The 23,027-nt window shown below is 42.9% G+C and overlaps 1 protein-coding gene across 1 annotated transcript; it reads left to right on the forward strand.

Annotated features, from left to right (window-relative positions):
* The first annotated feature begins 1,297 nt into the window (after positions 1-1,297).
* pak6 (p21 (RAC1) activated kinase 6) lies at positions 1,298-22,875 on the forward strand. The gene is made up of 9 exons (XM_074692869.1): positions 1,298-1,818; positions 11,664-11,911; positions 14,673-15,335; positions 15,877-16,410; positions 18,227-18,360; positions 19,335-19,461; positions 19,551-19,676; positions 19,810-19,944; positions 21,188-22,875. The coding sequence occupies exons 2-9, from the start codon at positions 11,708-11,710 to the stop codon at positions 21,353-21,355; spliced, it is 2,091 nt and encodes a 696-aa protein (XP_074548970.1). The 5' UTR covers positions 1,298-1,818; positions 11,664-11,707; the 3' UTR covers positions 21,356-22,875.
* The last annotated feature ends 152 nt before the right edge of the window (positions 22,876-23,027 follow it).

The raw sequence follows: 23,027 nt of genomic DNA on the forward strand, positions 1-23,027 counted from the left end.
CTCACTCTGTCGCATGGTATTTTAACCTTGTCAGTTTTATTAAAATAGAGAGATTTATCCTGATTTCGATCATTTTTTAACAAGATGTATTTTCTTAGGTGTTACAGACCAATGTGACAAACAAGGTAGTCCATTACATTGGGAAAAAGTGGGTGGGAGATGGAGAGGAAAAAAAACATACAATAGTAAACCCAGCAGGTTAATGTTTTCTTCAACAAATTAATTACTTGAACAAAATACATTGGTCTTTTTAAACTTCCCACTTTCCCTTAGGATAAAAAACAAACAAGTTTGATTTTTGAAGTTTGTGAGGAAGACATAATTTGTTGAAACTGTGTTACTTTTGATCCTTTTGATGACTCAGCAGATAGCCAGAGCAGACAGTTCTGTTTCTGTAATAACCTCATTTCATGTATATAAAGAAATCTATTTTAAGACCTTTTTATTGCTGCTCACTGCCCCAAACTCAAAGGAATCAGGAAAATCACTGGTGTGAGGCAGGAGAATATAGCCCAGTCAATCATAAATATCAGTAACAATAGTACTGACAGCAGAGGTTGAAAGAGAGGGTGGGTTGGGGATGGGGGGCCCCCCAACAGTCAAATCTATTATTGTTATGTAGATGAGTCCAGTGAAGCCTTTGTGACTTTATTTGATGTTTGAAGAAGCATGTTTTGCACCTCTTATATAAAAACATCATGTATAACATATTTGCCCTGAATCTGGATCAGCCATTTCTGCTCAGTTTGACCCTAATACATTTTCCTGCTTTGTGCCTGTTCTTAGCTGATGTATGAATTATTCAGGAAACGATTGTGGTGAAAAGAGAGGGGAAGGTTTAGCCAAATAACGAGTGTGTTAGACTTAAGCAGTGTCAGAATTGACTTACATTTGCCTAGTTCACAGTGGAAAAAGGAGAATTTTAACTGTTTTAACTCACAGAACAACCCCTCCTGCCATCTGCCATCCCTGACCCTGTCTCTTCCATGGATAATGCATTTGACTGAACAGCAGCACACTGGGTGAGCACAGCACCCTCGTGTTCTCATGTCACCCACATTACGTGCAACAGAGACAGAGGGAGGGAGGGAGGGCAGGGAGGTGGGTGAAAGGTATCCCAGGTGATGAGGTGTGGAGGAGCCTCTCCTCTCCTTACAGTCACCAGAAACCATCTTTAAAAAAGACACATACACATGCCGCTATCAGTTCTCTCGCAGCCCAATGAGGGAGTGGGAGGAGGCAGAGAAGGAGGGAAGTGATAAAGAGAGAGAGGAGAAGGGAGGTGGGAGGGAATGTGTGTGTGTGAGGGAGACAGCGAGCAGGAGAAGGAGAGGGAGAGGGGGATGGAAGGAGCTGTATGGGGCCGTGATACTCTCTCCTCCTGGATGCTGCCTTTCCTCTTCATGGCTTTGTCCCTTTCTTTATCCGCTCACCCTGTGTCCCCAGGAGCAGGCAGCGCTACGCCGACCAGCACTCAGACACCGAGCAGGGGATGAATCAGCCCCAACAAAGAGCCTTTGAGATGGGAATGTGTGCTCCTGCCTGGAGGGAGGAACGCATCAGGCTTTCCCAGGCAAGCGGCAGCCTGCAGTGTGCGCTGGCTTGAGAGCCAGCCCTCCTCCTCCTCCTCTTCCTCCTCATCGTTGTGTGCATGACAGAGGGAGAGAGCGTGTATGTCCGTGTGTGTGTGTGAGAGTGCATGTGTGTGTGAATGTGAGTGAGCTTTTGTATAATAGTGTATGAGCTTGAGTGTGTGCACACTCTGGCTTCCAACCCTTCCAGGAGGAGAGAGGCTCTCCTCTTCACCAGACGGCAAAGGTAAGGGGGATGACTGATTTTTCCCCTCCTCCTCTACTAACAATGATTTATCCCTCCAGAGTCCTGTTTCCTCTCTCCACACCAAGCTGAGTGGGGTAAGGGGAGGAGGGGGGGATAAAAAGGATAAGAGGCTTAACGTCATTGATAAAGAGCAGGCTAGTGTGTGCATCGGCAGGCATCATCGGTGGTGGAGGGAGATGGAGAAGAAGGAGGTGTAGAGGCTATGAGGAGAATGCAGTGCAGCCAGGCGCTGATGTGATGGAGAGACGGAGAAGGCAGGAAGGGTTGCTGGATGTATTCATTGGGATGCATCTCAAAAAGCCTTCACCTTCCTCTCACCCCTCCTCCTCAAAATTCCCACATCTCTGCCCCTGTGTCTCCTTCGCCTCTTTCCTCCACCTCTTCTTCGAGAGCAGGACACAAAGATCTGTAAACTGTCTCCTTGTAGATCCTTCTCTACAAATAGAGTCTGTGTCTCTGCTGTGGGGACTGGACAGACGCTTCCTGCTTGTGCCGCTTTGTGTGTATGTGTAGGTGTTCTCAGGTGATTTTTTTTGGTCCTACCTGTACTTGAGAATTCAAGCTGCTACTGTAAACATACATTTGAGTGTGTGTAGAAATCAGGCACAGGAATGAAGATGATGTCACACATTTTCTTACCTTTCATCTGACAGCTTGCGTAAATGAATGAGGATATGTTTGATTTGGGTTCTATTTGTGTCTTAATTTCAGCTTTGTACTGTCAGGAAGAGGATGTAAAGTCTCCCTGCCTCCAAACCAAAGTGAGAATCAATTTAAAGCTAAGGCGTCTTAAAGAAGAGCATAGATTTTAGCTCAGCACTTGCACTTATTCTCATTGACTGAAGCACAACAATCATGAACTTCCTTGAGAGTTGTGACTTCACCTGGCGATATCCAGGCTGTATCAGCAACTTAATGGTGCATTTCATAAGTCTAAAGATGAAGTAACTGAGGATCTGCACTCATTTAGCCACCGTGTGTCTGTGTCTCAAGCTGCTCATTGATATTCAGGGAGGAGGAGGAGGGAAAGGGCAAAGGAGGTGACAGAGAAGGTCTTTTTGTTGCATGCATACACAGCTGGATATGTGCTTCTGTGAAGAAGAAGTACACACTTTGGAAGCTGTTTCATGCTGCCCATCTTTGCTTTCACGCTCTGACAGGCTCATGGTGCAACCCAAACTGGCAGTGCAGCTTTTTCAGTGCATGTACTGGTGCACTGACGGGACAGGGAGTGAAAGGAACCACTTCAACGCACATGCACTCAGGTGTAGATGGTTACACATCCTTATGTGCCCCACTGTGTCCACGATCGTTTTCAGGGATACTCAAGTCACGTTAGTGTCATCCAAAGGAACCAATGGTGAGAATTAGCAGCTTAGCATCTCCGCTGGCAATGAGATGTCAAGCAGCAAGGATTAAAACAGCCTCTGTGTCCAAATTGGGACAGCATGACATGACTCTCCTCTCAGGGCTGGAACAGCACCCATGCTGTGTGACAGAGGAGAAGAGCAGCAGAGTCAGGGCAGGCTGATACCATGGAGGAGTCTGAGGTTAAAAATGGTTGGTGCTTTGTCCCTGGAAGAGACACGCTGAGGCCTAGGCTAAAAAAATATAAATCAAAGCTTTCATAAGCACATGCGCGTACAGTAAAGCTTGCTCTGAAGCCTGGTGCATCAATAAATTAGACCCAAGAGAGAAGAGTTGGGCTTGTATCATTGGTCCAGGCTGATCATACGTTCCTATCAGCGGAGCATCAAATTGATCAAAGCACTTGTAAGAGCAAAGAGGATCTTTAATTAAGCAGAGTGTTGGTCAGTGCTGCATACCCCTACACTCCTGACTCCAGCCCTTAGTACACATACTGTTACACTGCATACTTCCGGAGTTAAGAGAGTATTATCCCAGTGATGTGTCAGCATCAGTAGAACATCCCATAAAAGCCCCAGGACACTAGAAGTGTTGCTTTTACAATCTCATTATGTTAAGGTGTTTGGAGCAGATAGAGACGATAGCTTTTACTGTGCAGTTATGTCCTCGCTCCTCTCCGCAGGGCAGAATAAACACATTTTCTTGTCCATTTTCTCATCCGTGAGAATCGGTGCCAATGTGTCAGGTGACAGAATGATGTATGCGCTCTGTCGATGTCCTCAGATCCCCTTTACTGAGGCTTGTTTACTGCGAACAAAGCTTCCCAAGACGATGGAGAAAGGAGGTTACATCTTCAGAGCAGAGTGAGAGATGCTTTTCACAACACTGTGCCCCTAAATTAGACAGGGGGAAAACATTAAACATTTATATTCAGGGCACTGGCAGTTTAAATCTATGTCTAGCTATTCTGCATTTTCATTTCTGTTCTTTTTTTCCCTCTTCCCCTTTTTCTGTCACTGCTCTGAGCGTCCTCTTTCCCTCCACTCTCTTTCCCTCCTTAGCTCCTTCCCCTTGTCTTGACCTCTCATTTCTTGTTCCATCCTGTCAATATTAACACTAGACTGATGTGCACTCCTGCGCCCATGTCTGCCCTTGAAGAACTGACAGCCCACATTGTCGAGCACAGACATCTTATTTTACTTTACACTTCCAAACCTCAGGCTGCTTTTAGTCATTCAGCGCATGAAAAAAATGACAGACAAGTTTTTGATGTGTTGACTTTCTCTGGATAGTTTTTCTCTGTGGCCTCAAACTGTTTCTAACCTGCACTCCTTCACACAGAGGTTTGAGTGAAAGCCTACTCATGACTCATTGCTTCAAATCTGTGACACAAGATATGTCACTATCAATGAACTCTCTTTGAAAAATATGGGTCACCGTCTCAGCTTTATGCTCGATTTTACAAACAGAAATTTAAATGCAGAATGTGAACAAGCTGTTCCACTGAGTATTATTCATCTGTGACTATTTGTTCATCATAGTTTCAACACTCTAACTGAATTATGTTGGTACTTTTTACGTCAAAATCTATAGACTAAAAATAGAACACAACACATTTGCTGTCACATGACCTTGGGTATGCTCTACTTTACGTCCTCACCCGAGTGAAACTTTCCTCAGAAAAACAGATACCTTCAGGACAACAAGGTTTTTTGACCCTGTTAGAAAAAATGTCATGATAAATTTCCTTGTTTTTTTGTCCTCTGAACTTCTGCGTATCCTACATTTCTTCATGAACTCCTGTAGCAGCATTAATTTTCGAGCACCCATTAAAGTTTGAGGCCACATTAGCAGCTATATACGGTTAATGCTTTCACATGGCTGTGCACCTAGCTAATAATTTTAGCATAGCAACATACTCATACAGCCAGTGCTAACTTGCTGATGCTCAGCAGGTTAACAGTTGTTTCATTACCAGCTGGTTTCTTCACATTGTAGAGGGTTGTCTGAGCTGACTGCCATGGAAGTGTGCAGTGGCTGTTAGGAATGACATACCACGCAGCAAGATGAGCTAATGTGGAAGTGCTAACAACAGCAGCAAAAATAAATATGCGTACAGTCTGACACAAAAACGTAGCCCCTCTGAGTAGCTGATTTCTCCAACAGCACAAAAAGGGGTGAAATTTTTTCTGGCAGTTAGGAAGATATTCATGAGTTTATATCATGATTTTTCCCAATCAGAGCCACAGCTTAGCTGGTTGACGAGCGGGCAGCCTATAGCTGTTTGTGTGGAAGCTCAAAGAATGCCCCATTTCCACTATGGCTCCAACGATTTGCTTCAAACACTGTGTCAGAAACAAATGAAGAGACTATGTCCATTCATTAGACAGTCTATGGGACACTAAAGACCTGTCTCTGCTCCCCCTCTGTGGTTAAGATGTTTGTAAGCTGGGTTCATTTAGTGTTTCCAAGATGTTGCCTCTTGCTGTGTCCCAAATCCCTTACTCCTATAAGTACCCGTGCACTGCAAACACTCTGCGCTAACTGAAACAGTGCAAGAAATCTTGCAGGGTAATCCCACTCCTTCCTCTACGTAGCCAATATGGAGAGTGTGAGATCCACTGTACCACACTCAACATTTTGACCGTTTTGATGCAGCAGCTGAGAAATCAAAGTGCACTGTGTTTTTCCATACGGTGTGTGAACACACTAATGCACTCACCACAGTGAGTGTAAGTGCAGAAGTACACAACCCCAAAGAGGCTATGCCCATATTTAATACAACACCCACATTTTAATGAAGCATGTTAGCATGCTAACAAGCTAGTTTAGGTATGTTCTCAAAATGGTAACGTTAAAATGCTGATGCTTGGCAGGTGTTAAGCTTCTCTTAATAATATTTCAGCTCATGCAACTTCAAACAAGATGAATAGTGACACTAACAGAAACACATCTATAATGACAATGCTTGCATGCTCCAGTGTTTTTTTTATATTCTTTCTTTAAATTTTTCCAAAATTATAAATTCAGAGAGCCCTGCACAATAATTCCTTTGTGGCTAATGTTCTAATGTCAAAAAAAAACCTTGAATCCTTGAATGCTAACCATGTAGCATCATATTGTTTTGACTATATGGCAACATTTTCATTTTAGCAAAGCTAGATATAATGCTAATGCTCTGCATGTATTGAACATATTAGTATAACAATTTTACTTGAACATGTTAGCATGCTTTTAGGCATGATTATCTCTGCATGCTAACACATGCATAATAACAGTGCCTACATGCTGCTGCAGTATTACACTAAGTGTGACAATGAAACAACCATGATGCTAGTGTAGAGTAATTGTTACAGAAGTTGGGGAGATTGACTGGAATTTAGTTTTTTTTCTTTCAGAATTAGATGGTTCTGTATTTGATACTCACTGGGATCAGTCAACATATTGTGCTCTATGTGAGTACAAGTGAGGTTAAAAAGGCAAAAGAGTGCTCAGTGAATCCCAAAGAACCCACTTTACTGAGACCGTTAGCGTGTGCCATTCTCCAGTGTTCCGTTTATTCCAGGCACTTTGTTGTGCATGATGTATCAGACCACAAGCATGAAATATGTATAGCAGGAACGTGTTATTCCATGTCATTGAGTGCAGCCTATTACATCACTTGCCTCCTATTGACAATCTCTCCATGTCTGCAGAGGTGACTTCAAAGAGAAAGTAGACATCAACTTAAATCATAAACACCCCTTTTGTTCTGTCCAGTCACGTCCAGCCCTTGTGTACCTTCTTTATGCCCTCAGATGTGCATCTGTGTATGTGTGTGTGTGTGTGTGTGTGTGTGTGTGTGTGCGCGCTATACAAAGGAAGAGATGACCAACCAAGATCCCCCTTCTCCCCCCTTCAGAGGCAGTCTCATTACACTCAAAGGGCAGAACGGTCATCATAATGAAGCTGATAGAAGAGCAATCTCTGAGCCCTTACACTGCACAGCATGGTCCAAAAACAGCCGTTAAGACCTTGATGCTACCTATGCCACTCTGAAAAGATATGGCTTTCTGTAATTCACGTTAGCTGGATTATGCTTATACATCCATTGACAAACACAAAAAGAGGATTACCTCATCTCTATCATCTCCCACCCTCACCTCACCATTTGACATTAATCCTGTACAAAATAAACATGCGTCTGGTGCTGGAGAGGAGTGAGTGTGTGTGGGGGGGTGGGGGGTTGTCCTAAAATTAGATCAGTAAAGGACCGAACACCACGCTAATCCTGCGAGCACAGTCACCTGCACACTTTCTACATTCCTGCTCGCATGCCAACAAAAAAAGATAGAAGCAGAAATCAGGGCAAATAGAAAAAAAAATCATTCAACAGAGCTGGGAGCGCTAACATCGAGCAAATCCAATATCTCTCTTATCTCTAGATCCCCTCCCACTCATCCACGACTCTTGCTCAGGGTTTGAACATGAGAGGAATGTAAGCATGCCCTTACCTCTCACCTGTCATGTCTAAAGGAAGCATATGGATTGCCTTGTTGTATTTCTGCATGACAGAAGTAGCTCAGTAGCATCCTCCTGTAACTGGTGAATGAGGCTGTAACTGGATCTTTATTTGTGTCTATAATAGGAATTTATGTTATTGCGAAGTTATGAATCTGCAGAAAAAAGAATCTTATCGAACATTTGGCTCAATTTGCATGCTTCTATTTTTAAATGTTTGTGTTTAGTCAGGCTTCACAGCAGACTTGTTACAACAGCTTTGGGCCTGTGCTCATGATTTTCATTTAGTTTTATTTTGTTCCTCAATAACAGGATATTCGAATTGTCAGGTCACGCGTCCGGATTAAATTCAATTTTTGCAACTGCACACGGTTGTAGAAATGGAAATTCCTCATGTAGCACAGTTTTGGAGTGACCTCATCCTGTTTGGTTCTTCATATCACTGACAGCAGCTGGCTTAGTTTTGCCTCAGCACTTTGATAGATTCAAGACAAGCCACTGAGGCATAGGGTCAAGTCCCTGCAGTGTAAAGGGGATGTGACCAGAAAGCGTGATTATGCGTGCAATAGTGTGCAAGTTCCACCCTGGCATACTTACAGCCCGACTGGGTTAGGAATCAATAGCATATTGTTACCAAGACAGTCATATGCTTGGCGGAGTTGGAGGGGTCAAAATAAGGCCAGTTGCATGTGATTAAAGCTTGTTTATCAATAATTGCATCACTTTTCAATTTATTTTGCCCAGGCTTGTATTAACAAAGCGTGTGTCTCTGATTTCCTTCAGTATCACAATGATTGGTTTGTCTTTCCAGAGTCTTCAGAGGGAAACTGGTGGAGGATGAGTAACGAATGTCTTAATATTTTCTTTTCTCTCCTTTAAACTGAAGAAGTTTGATAAACTGATGCTGGTATCACCCCATTATTTCTGTCAGTAAAGGACTGTAACAGTCTGCATTTGACTTGTGAGTAAATATCTATCGATCTGCTTGTCAAAGGATACATGTGTAAATATTTGTTTAGGCAACACCAACATCTGCACATTGAACAGATATCTAAGAAGAAAGTCCTTCGTGCAGCAGAAAAGTAGAACAAAAAAACTGAGTTCACAATCTTCTGTTTTACAGCTTGTTTCCTCAGGCGCTCTTTATTTCAGAAGCAGCTAAAATGGGGCTTAAAAGCCTTTTTGTGTATGTTGGAAGGAAACTGGGTCCCTGTCTCTCTAATACATCCAGTGCTGGCTGTAATCATGGCCCCAGCTCCTCTCTCTGCACCTCCTGAGAGCCCTTGCACCATAATGTCCCTGTCAGATGGAATTAAAGTCCTTCCCAGCATCACATTATGTACATAGGGAGAGCACATAGTGATACGCTTATGCAACACTTAGCCGTGTGATTGAACTATCCTTGGAGGGTGACATATCCCCCACGCCTCCATCCTTACCCTGCCTTTCCAAAATGAGGCAGGTTTAACGAATGTGACCAGTAGGACTGACCTCCTTTTACCCTCCTGTGATGCAGCAAGACGAAGGGTGCGTGGTAGCCTCTAATACAGCTCCTAACAGGCGTGGCTGAGGCCGATTAGAGGCGTGCTGCTCTGAGGGCGGAGGTGGAGAGAGGAGAGGCAGACAGTGTGATCACCTGCTGAGCTGTGAATGACTACAAAACTAATTTACTCAACTCCCAACATTTGCAGTGCATGATGGGAAGTTGCATCTGATAGCCAAAGGAGATCTAGGCCTCTGCTACACCATTACATCTCAAAATCTGTGGTAAACAATCTTCAGCTAAAAACATACCTGAGCTAATTTTTGGTGTATATGTCAAAGAGAGAATGTGAGAACATTGACAAGGACAAGGAAGAGGAAGTTCCCCCTCTACACACACCTGTGTCACTGGGTCTGAATTGCTATTCATAGGCTGTCAAACTATAAATAACTGGGCAATGAAAATTAAAAACATCAAACAATCTTTATTTTGGATTTTAACAGCTAACTTACCTTTATTAAAAGTCCTGGGTCAAAATGACCCTTAACATCTTCTTTGTATAAAAACTGTGCACAGACATTTCCCAACACAAAGAATGTGTAGATTTTATACCCAAGTTCATCACCCTAATTGAGGAATACAAACAAAATTTCATGAAGAAAAAGAAAGGATAGCTTGTACTTCGGTCAACATGAAAACAGAAACAGGTCAAATTGACCCTAAACATAATACAAGGGTAACATCATTTTTTTAATGTAAGAAGATGAAAAATCTGCCATCATTTCTGAGGAGTGGTTATGAAACCCAAGTATGGTGTTCACTGTTTTTGAAATGCTAACTTCAGCTAGCTTCTGGCTAACCTAGAAATTGGGAAAGAGAGCAAGCTAAAATGAGCAGCTACAAGATACTCACTCATCAGTCAAATCAGGCACACCCCATTATACACAATTATTATTCATTATTTAACCCTTACTTGGGTTAAATACATTAGAATGTTAATATTTGCTAATTTGGAGGATGCTTAGGTTCTTGCATTGATAATCCTCCAGCCATGCTCATCATTACACTTAAGCATGTTGACATGCTAACATGGAAGTGATAAGAGATATGGCTATAGAAATACATCTACTGGAGACCACAACTTACCGCACCAAGCTCCCTAAAAACCTGTCCATATTATACCAGAAAAGAAGAACATTCACCATCAGTCACCACAAACACAAGTTCATTTCATAAACTTACCATGTATTCACATCTAGCACAAGTGGATACAGTTCATGTAGATAGTTATTGGGCTAACACATGTGTATGACCAGTGACCTTGAACTTCCAAAGAGTAGCCAGTAAAGTTTAACTAACAGACAAATAGCCATCATGTCCTTTAACTGTGCTCACATATGTGCTCAATGGGTGTCTTTGCAGGGGCAATAGATATGTGCAATCCTCCAGTGTCCCTTGTATTTAAAGTGCTTTGTTGTGCATGATGTATCAGACCACTAGCATGAAATATGCAACGCTGCAACGTGTTATTCCATGTCATTGAGTGCAGCTTATTACATCACTTGTCCTCTCCTCTCCTGTCATGGTGGGGGGAGCGACCAACAAACCAGCAGTACCTTCCCTAGAGGCATGCTGCTAGCATGACTAGCCAGTACAACTTCCATACTGTGAGATACAAGAAACAGCATTAATTCCAATAATGGGACTTCAATTTGAGTGATTATCTCCCCATGCAGCTGTACAGTTGAGGAAACGAGATGTATAAATGTATTTAATTATGTCCCTACACTTGAATGGAAATAAAGCTTAACACAGTTAACCCGAGTTACCATCAAAACCACCCATCCAAGGATTAAATGGTTACCCTTCCTAGTATCAAGGGCAAACAAGCTACTAATCATGTGACGTAAAAGGTTATAAAGGCTTTATGAAGGATAGTCTCCCATAGTATATCTGTATTTGTGTGTATGTTTTTGTGCACCAGTGTGTGTCTGTGTATTTCTTGTCTTGCTAATGCACTCAAAGCCTGTGGGTGCAGGCCAGCCCAGCTGAGTGCTCATCAGTTAAATGGCACGGAGAATGAATAAGCCTTAATTGACCAGATATCCTTCATTACACATGTGCTTACAAATGTATCCGCTCTCCTTCCAGCCATTCTCAGAGGCACAAGCTTGTGACAAGCAGCGAGGCAGCATGGGACATAAACATCCCAGACATGGAACAGCTTCTTAGATGAGCTTTTTGTAAATTTTCTCCCATGTGGAAAGATTATCTGCTGTCACATTTTATTTTGATACAACTGGTCAGGGAGAAGATTGTAGAGGACAGTGGTCTAGCAGTGGATACATTGTTGTAATCACTAGAGCAGAAAAGACTTTAATGTACTCAAAGGTAGAAAAATACAGTTACTCTAGCATGTGCTATATATTCGGTGAGTGATGTTATTAAAGGTTGAATAATCTGTTTTCCATAGGGACAATTTAAAGGAGACAAGCTGTCACCCTCTTGGACCTGAGGATGTTTCGCAAGAAGAAAAAGAAGAGGCCTGAGATATCAGCGCCAAAAAACTTCGAGCACCGTGTCCACACATCATTTGACGCCAAGCGGGGCTGCTTTGTGGGCCTCCCAACACAATGGCAGAGCCTGATAGAGAACCTGCGCAGGCCCAGGCCCATGGTGGACCCTTCCAGAATCACAGAAGTGGAACTGAGGCCAAAGAAGGTAAACCAAACCATCCATTTATTGATCCTTAGACCTTACCTTGAATGGATCACCAAGTCACACCCACCAATCAGATGCTGTTTAAGCTCTTCCAATGAGTTATCACCCTGGATGTTTAGTGTTTAATCAAAGTGAGACTGATGCATATGCTGCTGCTTGTATTGATGCAGAGGGATTCTGCTGTCTCAGAAAACGCCATAATCCTCTGATGACAGCGCAAAAGGAAGGCTGGCTCCCCTCCTCATCTTTTGCATCCGTATCTGTCCTGGGGCTGAGCTAATGACCCTGCTGTGTACACTGACACTACAATGTTGAATACTCAGAGGGGCTGCAAGATTTATTACACCATGCAGGCAATTAATAACAGTCCATGGTGCCTTCCCACAGATGTCAAGCAGAAGGGATAAAAACTGCAGGTACAGCAGTGGAAATGCCAGTGAATGATAAAGGCTGCAGATCTAAGGATTTCTACGCTTCACAGAGCTTACTGTCGATGCTGTTTGTGACCCTTCAAATAAAAAAGGAAAGAGCAATCGGCAAACATTTCAGCAGAGGCCTGATGTGACTCGTTCAGTGTGGGAACCATCATTTCTGCACATAGGTCATATCTGGGGTTACAGTGGCACATAAAGAGTAATAGGATGTGGTTGTGACTGAATTACTCAGCAGTTGAACAAATTCAAATTTTTATTATGTTTTATTTTTGCTGGGGCTGTTGCTCCACTTCTTTGCTACTGCCTTAATGCAGTGTTCTACTACCTGGAGGAAAACAAGCAGAGATGAGATCAGATGAGATTTCCAGTGATGGATTTAAATGATGTTGAAATGTCTCAAGTATTGGTCACTTTTAGACATCTCTAACCGAGCTCATTCATTCATTCATCGTCTACCGATTATCTTGTTTAGGATGGCAGGAGCCTATCCCAGCCTTCTTAGGGTGAGTGGCGGGGTAACACCCTGGACTGGTCGCCAGTCAATCATAGGGCCAATGCACAGAGACAAACAACCTGTTACACTCACACTGGGCAATTTGTAAACTTCAATTAACCTGAGAAAGGCCCACTTTGCCCGAACCAGGATTTGAACACTCTCCTGCTTAAAAAATGAAGACAAAGTAATGCACACATCTTAATGAAGCCGTACTTGCTAGGGATGGGAATCAAAAACCGATTCCTTTTGAGAATTGCTAAGAAATGTTTCAATCCATCGATATCGTTAGCCTTTGTGCTGAATGATTCCCTTATCAATTTTTTACATTGTGTTGGAGCCGCCGGGCCTTACATCAACTAATCTGCTGCAGCTATCTTAGCTTAGCAGTTCGATAACGTTTCCCAAGAAAATTCTTATTAAGGATTTTCAGCTTGAAGTTTTCCTGAAGAACTGACTTCATAAAGAAATGTACATTACTCTCTCTCAGGAGATTCATATTCAGTACATTCCAAATGGTATAAATCACTTTATTTACCAAAGTAACAAAATAGCGCAAGCCTGATGCTAACGTATATGGGAAACTGCATTGATATGCTAGCAGTTAGCATACATCAGTATAACTTTGGCTTCAGAATAGAATTTCAACTTTCATCACAGAAACATATCACAACAACTCTTTGTAAAAAATACTGAGAATTTCAAATGTCAAAAGCTAACAGGCAATTGAAAGGCTCATGGCTGACTACATAACTACTGAAAGCTTCCAGACAACTGAAACCATTGTTATAACCACTTTGAGACACTAGATGGCCTACTTGAATTATTAATATATTACAACACTGTACATCAACGTCACATTGTGTGCAATTTTTACTTGTTTCTGTATAACTATGCCCAGAAATATCCAGACTCAGGGACCAATTACATTTTATTCACTTACAGTGTAAGCTCAATTAAATGTTGTTGACACAGAAAACCTGTAAAGCTACTTTTTTTTACCAAGAAAATTCACAACAGGAATTGATAAGAGAATTGATAAAGAATTGACAAAATATCGGTATTGACAAATCTCATCAATTCCCATCCCTAGTACTTGCTCTAAGCTTATTTCTTACATTAGCATAGTAATACTCTCCCCAGGGTAATGCTAACATTTTTACTATATTAGGAAATAAACTGGCATCATCAAACTATTATCACAGCATCTTCTGAAAAAGGACATCTCACAGACATCAGCATAACCCGCCATTCCTCCCTCTCTAAGAGGATTTACCACAGGTGAGGTGTCATCCGACCTCGGCCCCCTGTGCACGGGTAACAGCACCCAGAGAAACAGGAGAGGCTGGTGACTGACTGTGAACTGAACATGACTCCGCGCAGAATGAGCCACAGTGCACTCTTTCTTTCAACAGCAGAAACATAGTGCCTACAAAAAGAGTCTTCATGTTAAATCATTTTCTGCCAGGACAAGCTACAGCTTCTCCCTTTGCATGCCTGCTAGGTATGCATACCACCCCTTAAAGGTTAAACAAACACTTATCTGTAATGCTTTTCAACACTAAGACTGTTGTAAAGTCTCTTTCTTTGTATTACATATCTTGAACCATTTCCTCATATATTTGTCACTGTATTGTCAGAAAAAGCCACTGGGGAGATGATTTAAGACGTTCTCTTTGAAGAATGACGAAGACGTCCTTTACAGATTCTCAAGTCTAAATTTAACTTGCCTTTGAGCAACGATTATATCAGCCTCATTTTTCCTTTCAGCTCTTTCTATAATGTGATCATGGAATGCACGATGTGATTAAGATGAACGCCTCCTCTCTTTCAGACCATTGTGCGTGGGAGCATGATCGGTCACGGGGACTACATCGCAGCCATGATCAACGACATGAGCCGTCTGTCCGTGACCAGCTCCAACTCTCTGAGGAAGAGCAGTCCCTCTGCAAGGAAGAGGGCCCAGTCTCTTGGGCGGCTGGGGGAAGTGAATGAGGGAGATCCATACCAGTATGAGGGCCTGACCCAGGACGAAGATGAGGACGAGGATCCTTGTGAAGATCCCTGGAGGGAAAGAGCGAGGAACATCCACAGTGAGACCAACACTCCCTACCTGGGCATGAAGAAAAGCATCACCCTGCAGCCAAATGGGATTTTACCAAAGGCCAAATCCACCTATGAAGTCAGCTTCGGCTCCATGGAGGGACCCTCACAACCAGCTCAGTCCCAGAACAACCCAATGCTGAGTCAGGGGGCGTATATGTGTGGGGAGGTGGGTAGCCCCCAGGAGAGGGTGATATGGAAGAGAGAATTTCAGCTGCCCAGGGGGGTACCACCCAGTCAGAGACCTATAGCTTGTTTTTATAGCCCTGCTATGACAGTTCAGCCACCTCATGGAGATCATGGGACAGTCACCACAGAGCTTCGGCCAAACCCTCCAATGTACGTGCACCCACAGAACAGCCCTGGGAGGCCGTTCTCTTCCTATGACCTAAAGGTAAGGATGACATTTTAACACTTCTTTCAATATGTGGCTGTGAGATGCATAGCTATCGCATTCATCTCAGTAATGAACGACTTATGCATATTCCTGCTTGAGGTATTGACATCCTGTTATTATCGGCTTGGTTTAGCATTAGTTTTGCATCCATTACATACAGGTTTTTAAGGATCGTTCCCATGCTTAGCTTGTGGAAACTAAGCAGGGCAGCATATTGATTTGCTTTAAACTAAAGGTGATTACAGTTCCTGAGTGGAATATTTTTTAATCCCAGTATTAAATGATGGGATGTGGGTTTTAAGTGTTAGCAGTGTTGTAAAGTTGAGGGATGGTGCCTTTGGCAGGATTCCAGCAAGACACTTGGGTCCTTACAGCAACATCTTTACATGGGTCGTGTCAGGTGAAGTGGATGCACAGCAAAAGAGGAGAACTAGATTTACTTTCACTTTAAATACAGGTCTTCAACCTCAGGCAGGCAGCCAGCTCTGCTTCAGCTCTCTTTGAATGTGCCTCACTCTTGTTTTTCCTCATCCTGCAGGCAGAGTCGGCAGTGAGGTACCACTCTGGCTTCCTCCCCACTGGAAATAGCAGTCCTCTTGTAGGCGGCATCAGACCCCAGCGGACTGTTCGCTCCTCTGCGAGCTACACGCTGGGCTTGTCTCCTAACATGGGACTTAGGCCGAACGGACCTGACCCCTTCCTCAGACACTCTGGTTGCCCAGCCCCACCCTACCCCCGGCAGGACAGCCCTTCCCAGCCTCGCCCTTCCCCAACAGGCTCTCTTGCCACCAGTCCTCCAGGAACTTGCTCTCCTGCCTTTAGACCCCCACAACATCCTTCACCTAGACCACCACCGGACCCGCCTAAAGTGACACATGAGCAGTTCAAAGCAGCCCTGCAGATGGTTGTAGACAAAGGGGATCCTCGGTCTTACCTGGAGAACTTTGTGAAGATTGGGGAGGGTTCGACAGGTGTGGTGTGTATAGCCACAGAGAAGCACAGCGGGCGGCAGGTGGCGGTAAAGATGATGGACTTGAGGCGGCAGCAGAGGAGAGAGCTGCTTTTTAATGAGGTACAGAATCCAACCTTGAAAAATGAGATCTACAAAACAAAAGCAGCTCAAATCGCTTACGCACAATGCCTTCAAGGCTTTGCTATTTTCTGCACTGCTTTTGAATAATTATTCCAGATTATTTCAACCCAGCATCATTTCTGCTGCTGTGGCTTTCATAAAGTGTACAAAGCATAGACTGATTCTCAGCGACATCCTCCCTGGTTTTTGAAGAGATGTTACGGTGCCCAAAGATGGTGGCAGCCATATTGTAAATGCTGACTCTGATAGGCTTCAGGCTGATTCTAAAAACTGGCAAAGAGATGAAGATGCAAACAGCTACAGCAGCCTGTAAGCAACTCTCAGCACCACTCCCGTACAGTTGTCATACAGCCTAAGTGAGTACTTGCGGAGCAGCAGATTTCGGCACTATCATATTGCCTCCGTACTCTGTGCAAAAGCTTAATGATCTATTGTAGAGACTGTGCTAAACAAGGTTTCACGGTATAGTTTATTTAAGGGTAAGCTGGGGAAGCTTTCAACAACTTATCCTGATTTGATTTCCAGTTTGTCCCTGCAGCAGTCATAAAGAAATCAATTCTCCTTGGAGGATGTTATTTAACAGAGGAAAAACAAGCTCACACAAGTAAACAAACCAACTGGTGAGGGAGGATGAATATGCAGAGCGGTTGGGTCAGCCACAAGATGACCTAGATGTAGATCTGTAATGTGGTTAGCCTTAATATGCTCTCTTTGTGGCTACTCTCTGTGTTAATTATCAGTCTCACTCTGAGGGAAGCATTTGAAGCAATTAATTTAAAGGTCCCATATTCTGCTCCTTTTCTGCAGTTTAATATGGATCACTTATGTCTTCATGAAATGGTAGTAACATATTTTGGTCCAAAAAGCCAATAAATCAAGCACAGCAGCATTGTTTCCAGGCTCTCATAGCCCCTCTGTTCAGAACAGTCTGATCTAGTGGGCGTGGCCTTCATATGTAAATGAGCCACCGCTGATACCGCTGCTCTTCCGCGTCACTGAAAGCGGCGCCACGAGCTCCGAGTGCACAATGTTTCGAAAACAGCGAAGTTCGTTTACCGTAACATTACAGGCTAAAACAACAGGCTAACCACAGCTAAAGTTAGCATCCTGAAGCTAACACAGAGACAGGGAGGACACAAAGGAAAAGCTCTTACATCTGCTCCACAGCACACAGCATTTAAAATACTCACATTTCCAGGGTCCCAGGTTTGTTGGAGGATGGTTGGTAATGCGCCTGGATTCAGGACCAGTCTATTCGCTAGTCCTCTGTTGGACTGTCCAAAGATGGAAAAGCAGTCAGCTGTGAAGTGACATGCACACACATGCACAATATGCATGGGACCTGTAAAGCCTGTCACTTATTTAAACACTGAAAGAGACTCTTTGGTGCTATTTCTGTTTGTGCTCTTAGTATCTACAGAAGAGGTGAAAAGTTAGCCTGGTCTATTGAGTCAGAGAAACACATAACACTTGAATAAGCTGTAACTTAATGCCCACATGGAGGCACTGAAGGGAAATGGTCAAACACCTGAATTTTTATTTACTTCTTGAAAGAGCTTCTCCTGCTGTTTAGATAAGTAGCTAGCGCCTCATCCAATCTTAAGGACAGAAGTCTGTTTCACTGTATCTGCAGCACTGACGGTGACAGATCTGTTTATGAAATCTCTCCCAACTCCTCTCCTTTACAAATGTTCTGCACTTATCTGCTTAAATTTTGAAGAGAAAAAATGCAGCCTCTAGGCTTCTGTGTCATTTTATCTAATTTATGTTCTGACCTGTATGCTTCCTCCTGCAGGTGGTCATTATGAGAGACTACCAGCACAGGAATGTGGTGGAGATGTTTAAGTCAGCCCTGGTGGAGGAGGAGCTGTGGGTTATCATGGAGTACCTGCAAGGAGGAGCACTGACCAACATTGTGTCTGAAACCAGGTACAAACACCATTTCTAAATCAACTCAGTTTGACTGTGATATCATCTTTAATAACTACATCAACCACAAGGGGGTAGTGTGGTATCAAACGCCGAGTGATAAGTGCTGAAACCAGCTGCACAAGCACTGACAAAGACCTCCATTCAGCCTTGTCTCATTGGTTTTCTCCAGGAGAAAAAAAAACGATGATTCACTGAATTATTAAGCTTGTGCATATTTAGATGCAACTGGGGAAGTCTAATTTCGGTGTTAAATGTCATTTACTACTCCTTCTGTGCTGCTGAATTGTAATCAAAGTAAGAAAAACATATTGACCGGCAGCAGGGAGTAGAATCTGTCGTAGGATATTTGCCATGAGCTGTCATTGTGTCGTATCATTAGCAGATGGCTGGCTGGATCCTTACAGCAGGACCTCAGGGTTAGATCACTGATTCAAAAGGATGAAAATTTTCTCTCAAGCCAGATGACACATTGAATATGCCAGCTGTCACAGCCACTGTTTGTCAGACACTGAGACAATCAGTTTATGGATGGAGTGATCAATACCAGTCTTAAGCTGGCTGCAGAGTTGGTGACTTTTTTATGAGACTTTTTCTAGACATGTCTTTGAAGTGCATTCAACACGGGAAGCTCTAGTGGTTCGTTGCGTAATGGTTACCTCATGTTATCTTTGATTTCACTGGGTGTCTAACCTTCGCTGCTGATTGAAAAAAGGGCCTTTTGTCTCATGTCTTTGTATTTTGCTTGTAAATGACTGAATCCACAGAACATTGAGTACTGAATATTTTGTTTTTCTGCCATGTGGGGGTTGTTTTGTTGAACCCTTCACTCTTTTACATTGCCTTGAATGTGTGATGGTTCATGGATTCAGACTTTTCTCGGCTATTGGTTTGTTGTAATCATTAATGGAAAAGTGTGAAATGTTTCAAATCTGTCTTTATGTGTGAACTTGTCTGTATGTGTTATCCTTTAGGCTGAGTGAAGAGCAGATTGCAACAGTCTGTGAAGCTGTTCTGCAAGCCCTGGCCTATCTCCATTCACAGGGAGTCATCCACAGAGACATTAAGAGCGACTCCATACTACTGACATTAGATGGAAGAGTACGGATTCTTTTCTTTTTCTTCTTCTTCTTTTATTTTTTCTAGTAATCCTTAAACGTGTAATGTGACATCTTTCCCTCTGCCCCCAGGTCAAACTTTCAGATTTTGGCTTCTGTGCTCAGATTAGCAAGGACATCCCAAAGAGGAAGTCCTTAGTGGGGACACCCTATTGGATGGCTCCTGAGGTTATCTCCAAATCACCATATGGCACAGAGGTGAGCAGGCACACTGTCAAACCCCCTCACGCTGAATCACAGTGGTCGGCTCTGTCATGTAGTGTACGTGCCAAAAGAGGCAATCTGTCCTTTGAGATCTGTTACGTAATGTGAATGTGTGGTGATGCACCAGGTGGATGTTTGGTCTATGGGTATCATGGTGGTGGAGATGGTGGACGGAGAGCCCCCGTACTTCAGTGAAACTCCTGTAGCAGCTATGAAGAGACTGAGGGATGAGCCAGCTCCGACTGTTCGAAATGTCACACAGGTGAGAAAACAGATTTATACTCTACCTCTCCATACACTCATAACTTCTCCTTCTTCTTCTTCTGACCCTGTTTATACATATGACAAGTAGAGTTGGTTTAGAGTTAAATGTTTTTTTTCTTTCATTAATTTGTCACAACCAAAGCCTTTTTTACTTTCATAATGTGGTTTGCTCCTTTGTTTGAAATTGTTTGTTTGATGCATCTTTAAAGCAGCCGCTTTAGGGTAGATGTCCAACAAGGTAATTGACTGCATGTTGTCAATGGAGAGGCAAGACGTACCTTTTTATCCACAGAAAGCTCTGAAATTAACCTGAAGTGCCTCGCAGGATTCTCCATTGAGAATCCTCGATGTTGGACGATTAAAAGATTTAAAAGGACCCCACCACCACCACCACGAATTGAAAATCGATTTATTTGCAATTTTCAAAGCAAGATTCATTGTGTTTGTGTGTTTGAATTTGTACTTGGAGAGGAGACAGAGTTCCATCTATCTATCTATCTATCTATCTATCTATCTATCTATCTATCTATCTATCTATCTATCTATCTATCTATCTATCTATCTTTCTATCTATCTATCTATCTATCTATCTATCTATCTATCTATCTATCTATCTATCTATCTATCTGCAAGTACACAACGATTGAGAGGAGCACATGTAGAGAAAAGAAATTGAAACTTAAGTATCAATCTCATCACCCAAGTGTTGATCAATACTGGTCCCAATGTTTGCAACAATATATCAGTTTTATGAATGGATCGAAGAGCCGCACACTGAAAGGCAGAGAGCCACATGCGGCTGGCGAGCCACAGGTTGGCCACCCCTGTTCTAGCCTGTTTAAATTATTGGTCTGCATTAGCCTGACTGGTGCTATTCCTCCTCACATCAAAATCTTTGCAACATATTTTAGTTTATCGGTAATGAACAAGCCAAATTTCATTTATTTGTTTATTTTAAGTTGCCATACACAGGGAAAATTTTAGCGCTGAAAAAGAAATGTTATCATACTCAACAGACACACGAACATTCCTCAGAGCACAGGAACCATCACACTTGTTGAAAGTTAGCATGGCTAAACGTTTTCACCCACAATATCTGATACAGTCGACACAATTCAAACAGATATGTCTGTACTGTTCTACTCCATGTAGTTGCAGCTTGAAACAATTTAGGTGAATTAAAATGACAAGTTTTCAGGATCTTTGGAGTATGAATAACATTTTATGGCTTTCTTGTTTAGATCTCTCCAGTTCTTAAAGACTTCCTGGACCGGATGCTGACTCGGGAACCCCTGGATCGAGCCAGTGCCACTGACCTGCTAGAGCACCCGTTCCTGCTGCAGAGCAGCTCACCTCAGTGCCTGGTCCCATTGGTGGAGCAGTATCGCAAGCGCATGTCCCGTTGCTGACCCTGTGGGGGCTCTGGCTCCCCAGCATCCTACCTTCAGTCTGACCTGACCAGGTCTGAGAAGATAAGCAGCACCCAGGTCCAAATCCTCTTAGACCCTGGAAAAGGGTGATAAGCTCCAGAGAAGAGGACCCAGACAGCGTGTTGCTGTTGGAGGGATGATGGAAAGATGTCAAGATTGGTTAACACGCAGCGCTGCATGGTCTCAGGCATGAGAGAAGCACTTTAGGAGTGAGTTAAAGGCAGCATGCAGTTCCTCACATCTCAACTCGGTTTGATCTGAAAATCAATAAGCTTCCTGTGACGTTAAGTGGGTTTCAACACAACACAACACAACACATCACAATGGTGCATATCAGCTGAAATAAGTATTCCTTGTGAACCCGCACTACTCCTATGACCATTTATTATGTTCATGGTGGGCAGTATGCTAACCATGTGAAGCTTCTGAGGCTCAGAGTAGCTCATTGTGACACTGTAAAGGAAGGATAAAGTTACCTCTCCACACACACACACACACACACACACACACACACACACACACACACACACACACACACACACACACACACACACACACACACACACACACACACACACACACACACACACACACGCACACACCTGACTGTGGAAGCTGGACAAAAACCCCGGCCAGCACACTCCACAAACACTAGCTGTCGACTCTTTGCATGGCCAAACGGGGGCACACCTGGCCTGATGTGAATGCTTGAAGATGAACCAAACTGGGATGTGAAAGACAATATCCTTTATTAGCATAATAAGTGGGCAGATAAAAGCCCAGCTGCTACTACTGAGCTATTGGAAAATCCCCAGTACCATATTTCTCTTTTTCATATTTATTCCTTATTCCCTAAAGGTGTTGTTGTGGGTTGTTTATATGATGTGAAGTTGAAAATAAGGTTTCAACAATACGTACGGACTTGAAACATAAGCAGATGAATTAATAATGTAAATAAAATATTGGATATTAGGTCTTAATCCTGCTGATCCCCTGCAGTAAATTATATGAGATGAAGTGAAAATTTTACTTTCTTTACTGAAATGTGAGTGTATTGCTGTATGTGTGTGTAAAATATGTGTGAGCACATGAGTGTGTGTGTGTGTGAGGTGACATCTCAGTGTTTGCTTCTGATAAAGCCCACTTTGTATTGTGACAGACTTTTTAAAGACCACGATGTATGTGTGTGTGTGTGTGTGTGTGTGCGTGTGTGTGAGTGTGTGTGTGTGAGTGTGTGTGTGTGTGTGTGTGTGTGTGTGTGTGTGTGTGTGTGTGTGTGTGTGTGTGTGTGTGTGTGTGTGTGTGTGTGTGTGTGTGTCTGCATTTGTTTGCCTAGATAAAGCACACAGGCCTGGCATGTGATGCTGCAGGACGTCCACCTGCTGAGAAACACTTTGCACATAGTCTTTGTATTCTGACACAGATACATGTGAACATGTTTCATGTATTTCTATCTCTGTGTGGATCATTCATGGAAAAGAGAATTACACATTTTAATTTTGTATAAATTAATAAATGATGCATACTGAGTTGGATTTATTTGATCCTGAATTCTCCTCATTTACGCATACAAATATGGACACTCTTATTTTGAAGTATTTATTAGGCATTGAGCATGAATTAAATAGTGCACAATCACAGAACATCATTG

This window comes from Halichoeres trimaculatus, unplaced genomic scaffold (assembly GCF_033239565.1).
Source record: "Halichoeres trimaculatus isolate MK-OKI-2021-1 unplaced genomic scaffold, fHalTri1.1 fHalTri1_scaffold_17, whole genome shotgun sequence".
Lineage (NCBI taxonomy): Eukaryota > Metazoa > Chordata > Actinopteri > Labriformes > Labridae > Halichoeres > Halichoeres trimaculatus.

Excerpts from the sequence above, each read along its gene's own strand:
- pak6 (XM_074692869.1), top strand. The coding sequence starts at position 11,708 with ATGTTTCGCAAGAAGAAAAAGAAGAGGCCTGAGATATCAGCGCCAAAA. Across the intron at positions 15,336-15,876 it reads TCTCTTCCTATGACCTAAAG|GCAGAGTCGGCAGTGAGGTA; the intron begins GTAAGGATGACA and ends CTCATCCTGCAG. Across the intron at positions 19,677-19,809 it reads AATCACCATATGGCACAGAG|GTGGATGTTTGGTCTATGGG; the intron begins GTGAGCAGGCAC and ends GTGATGCACCAG.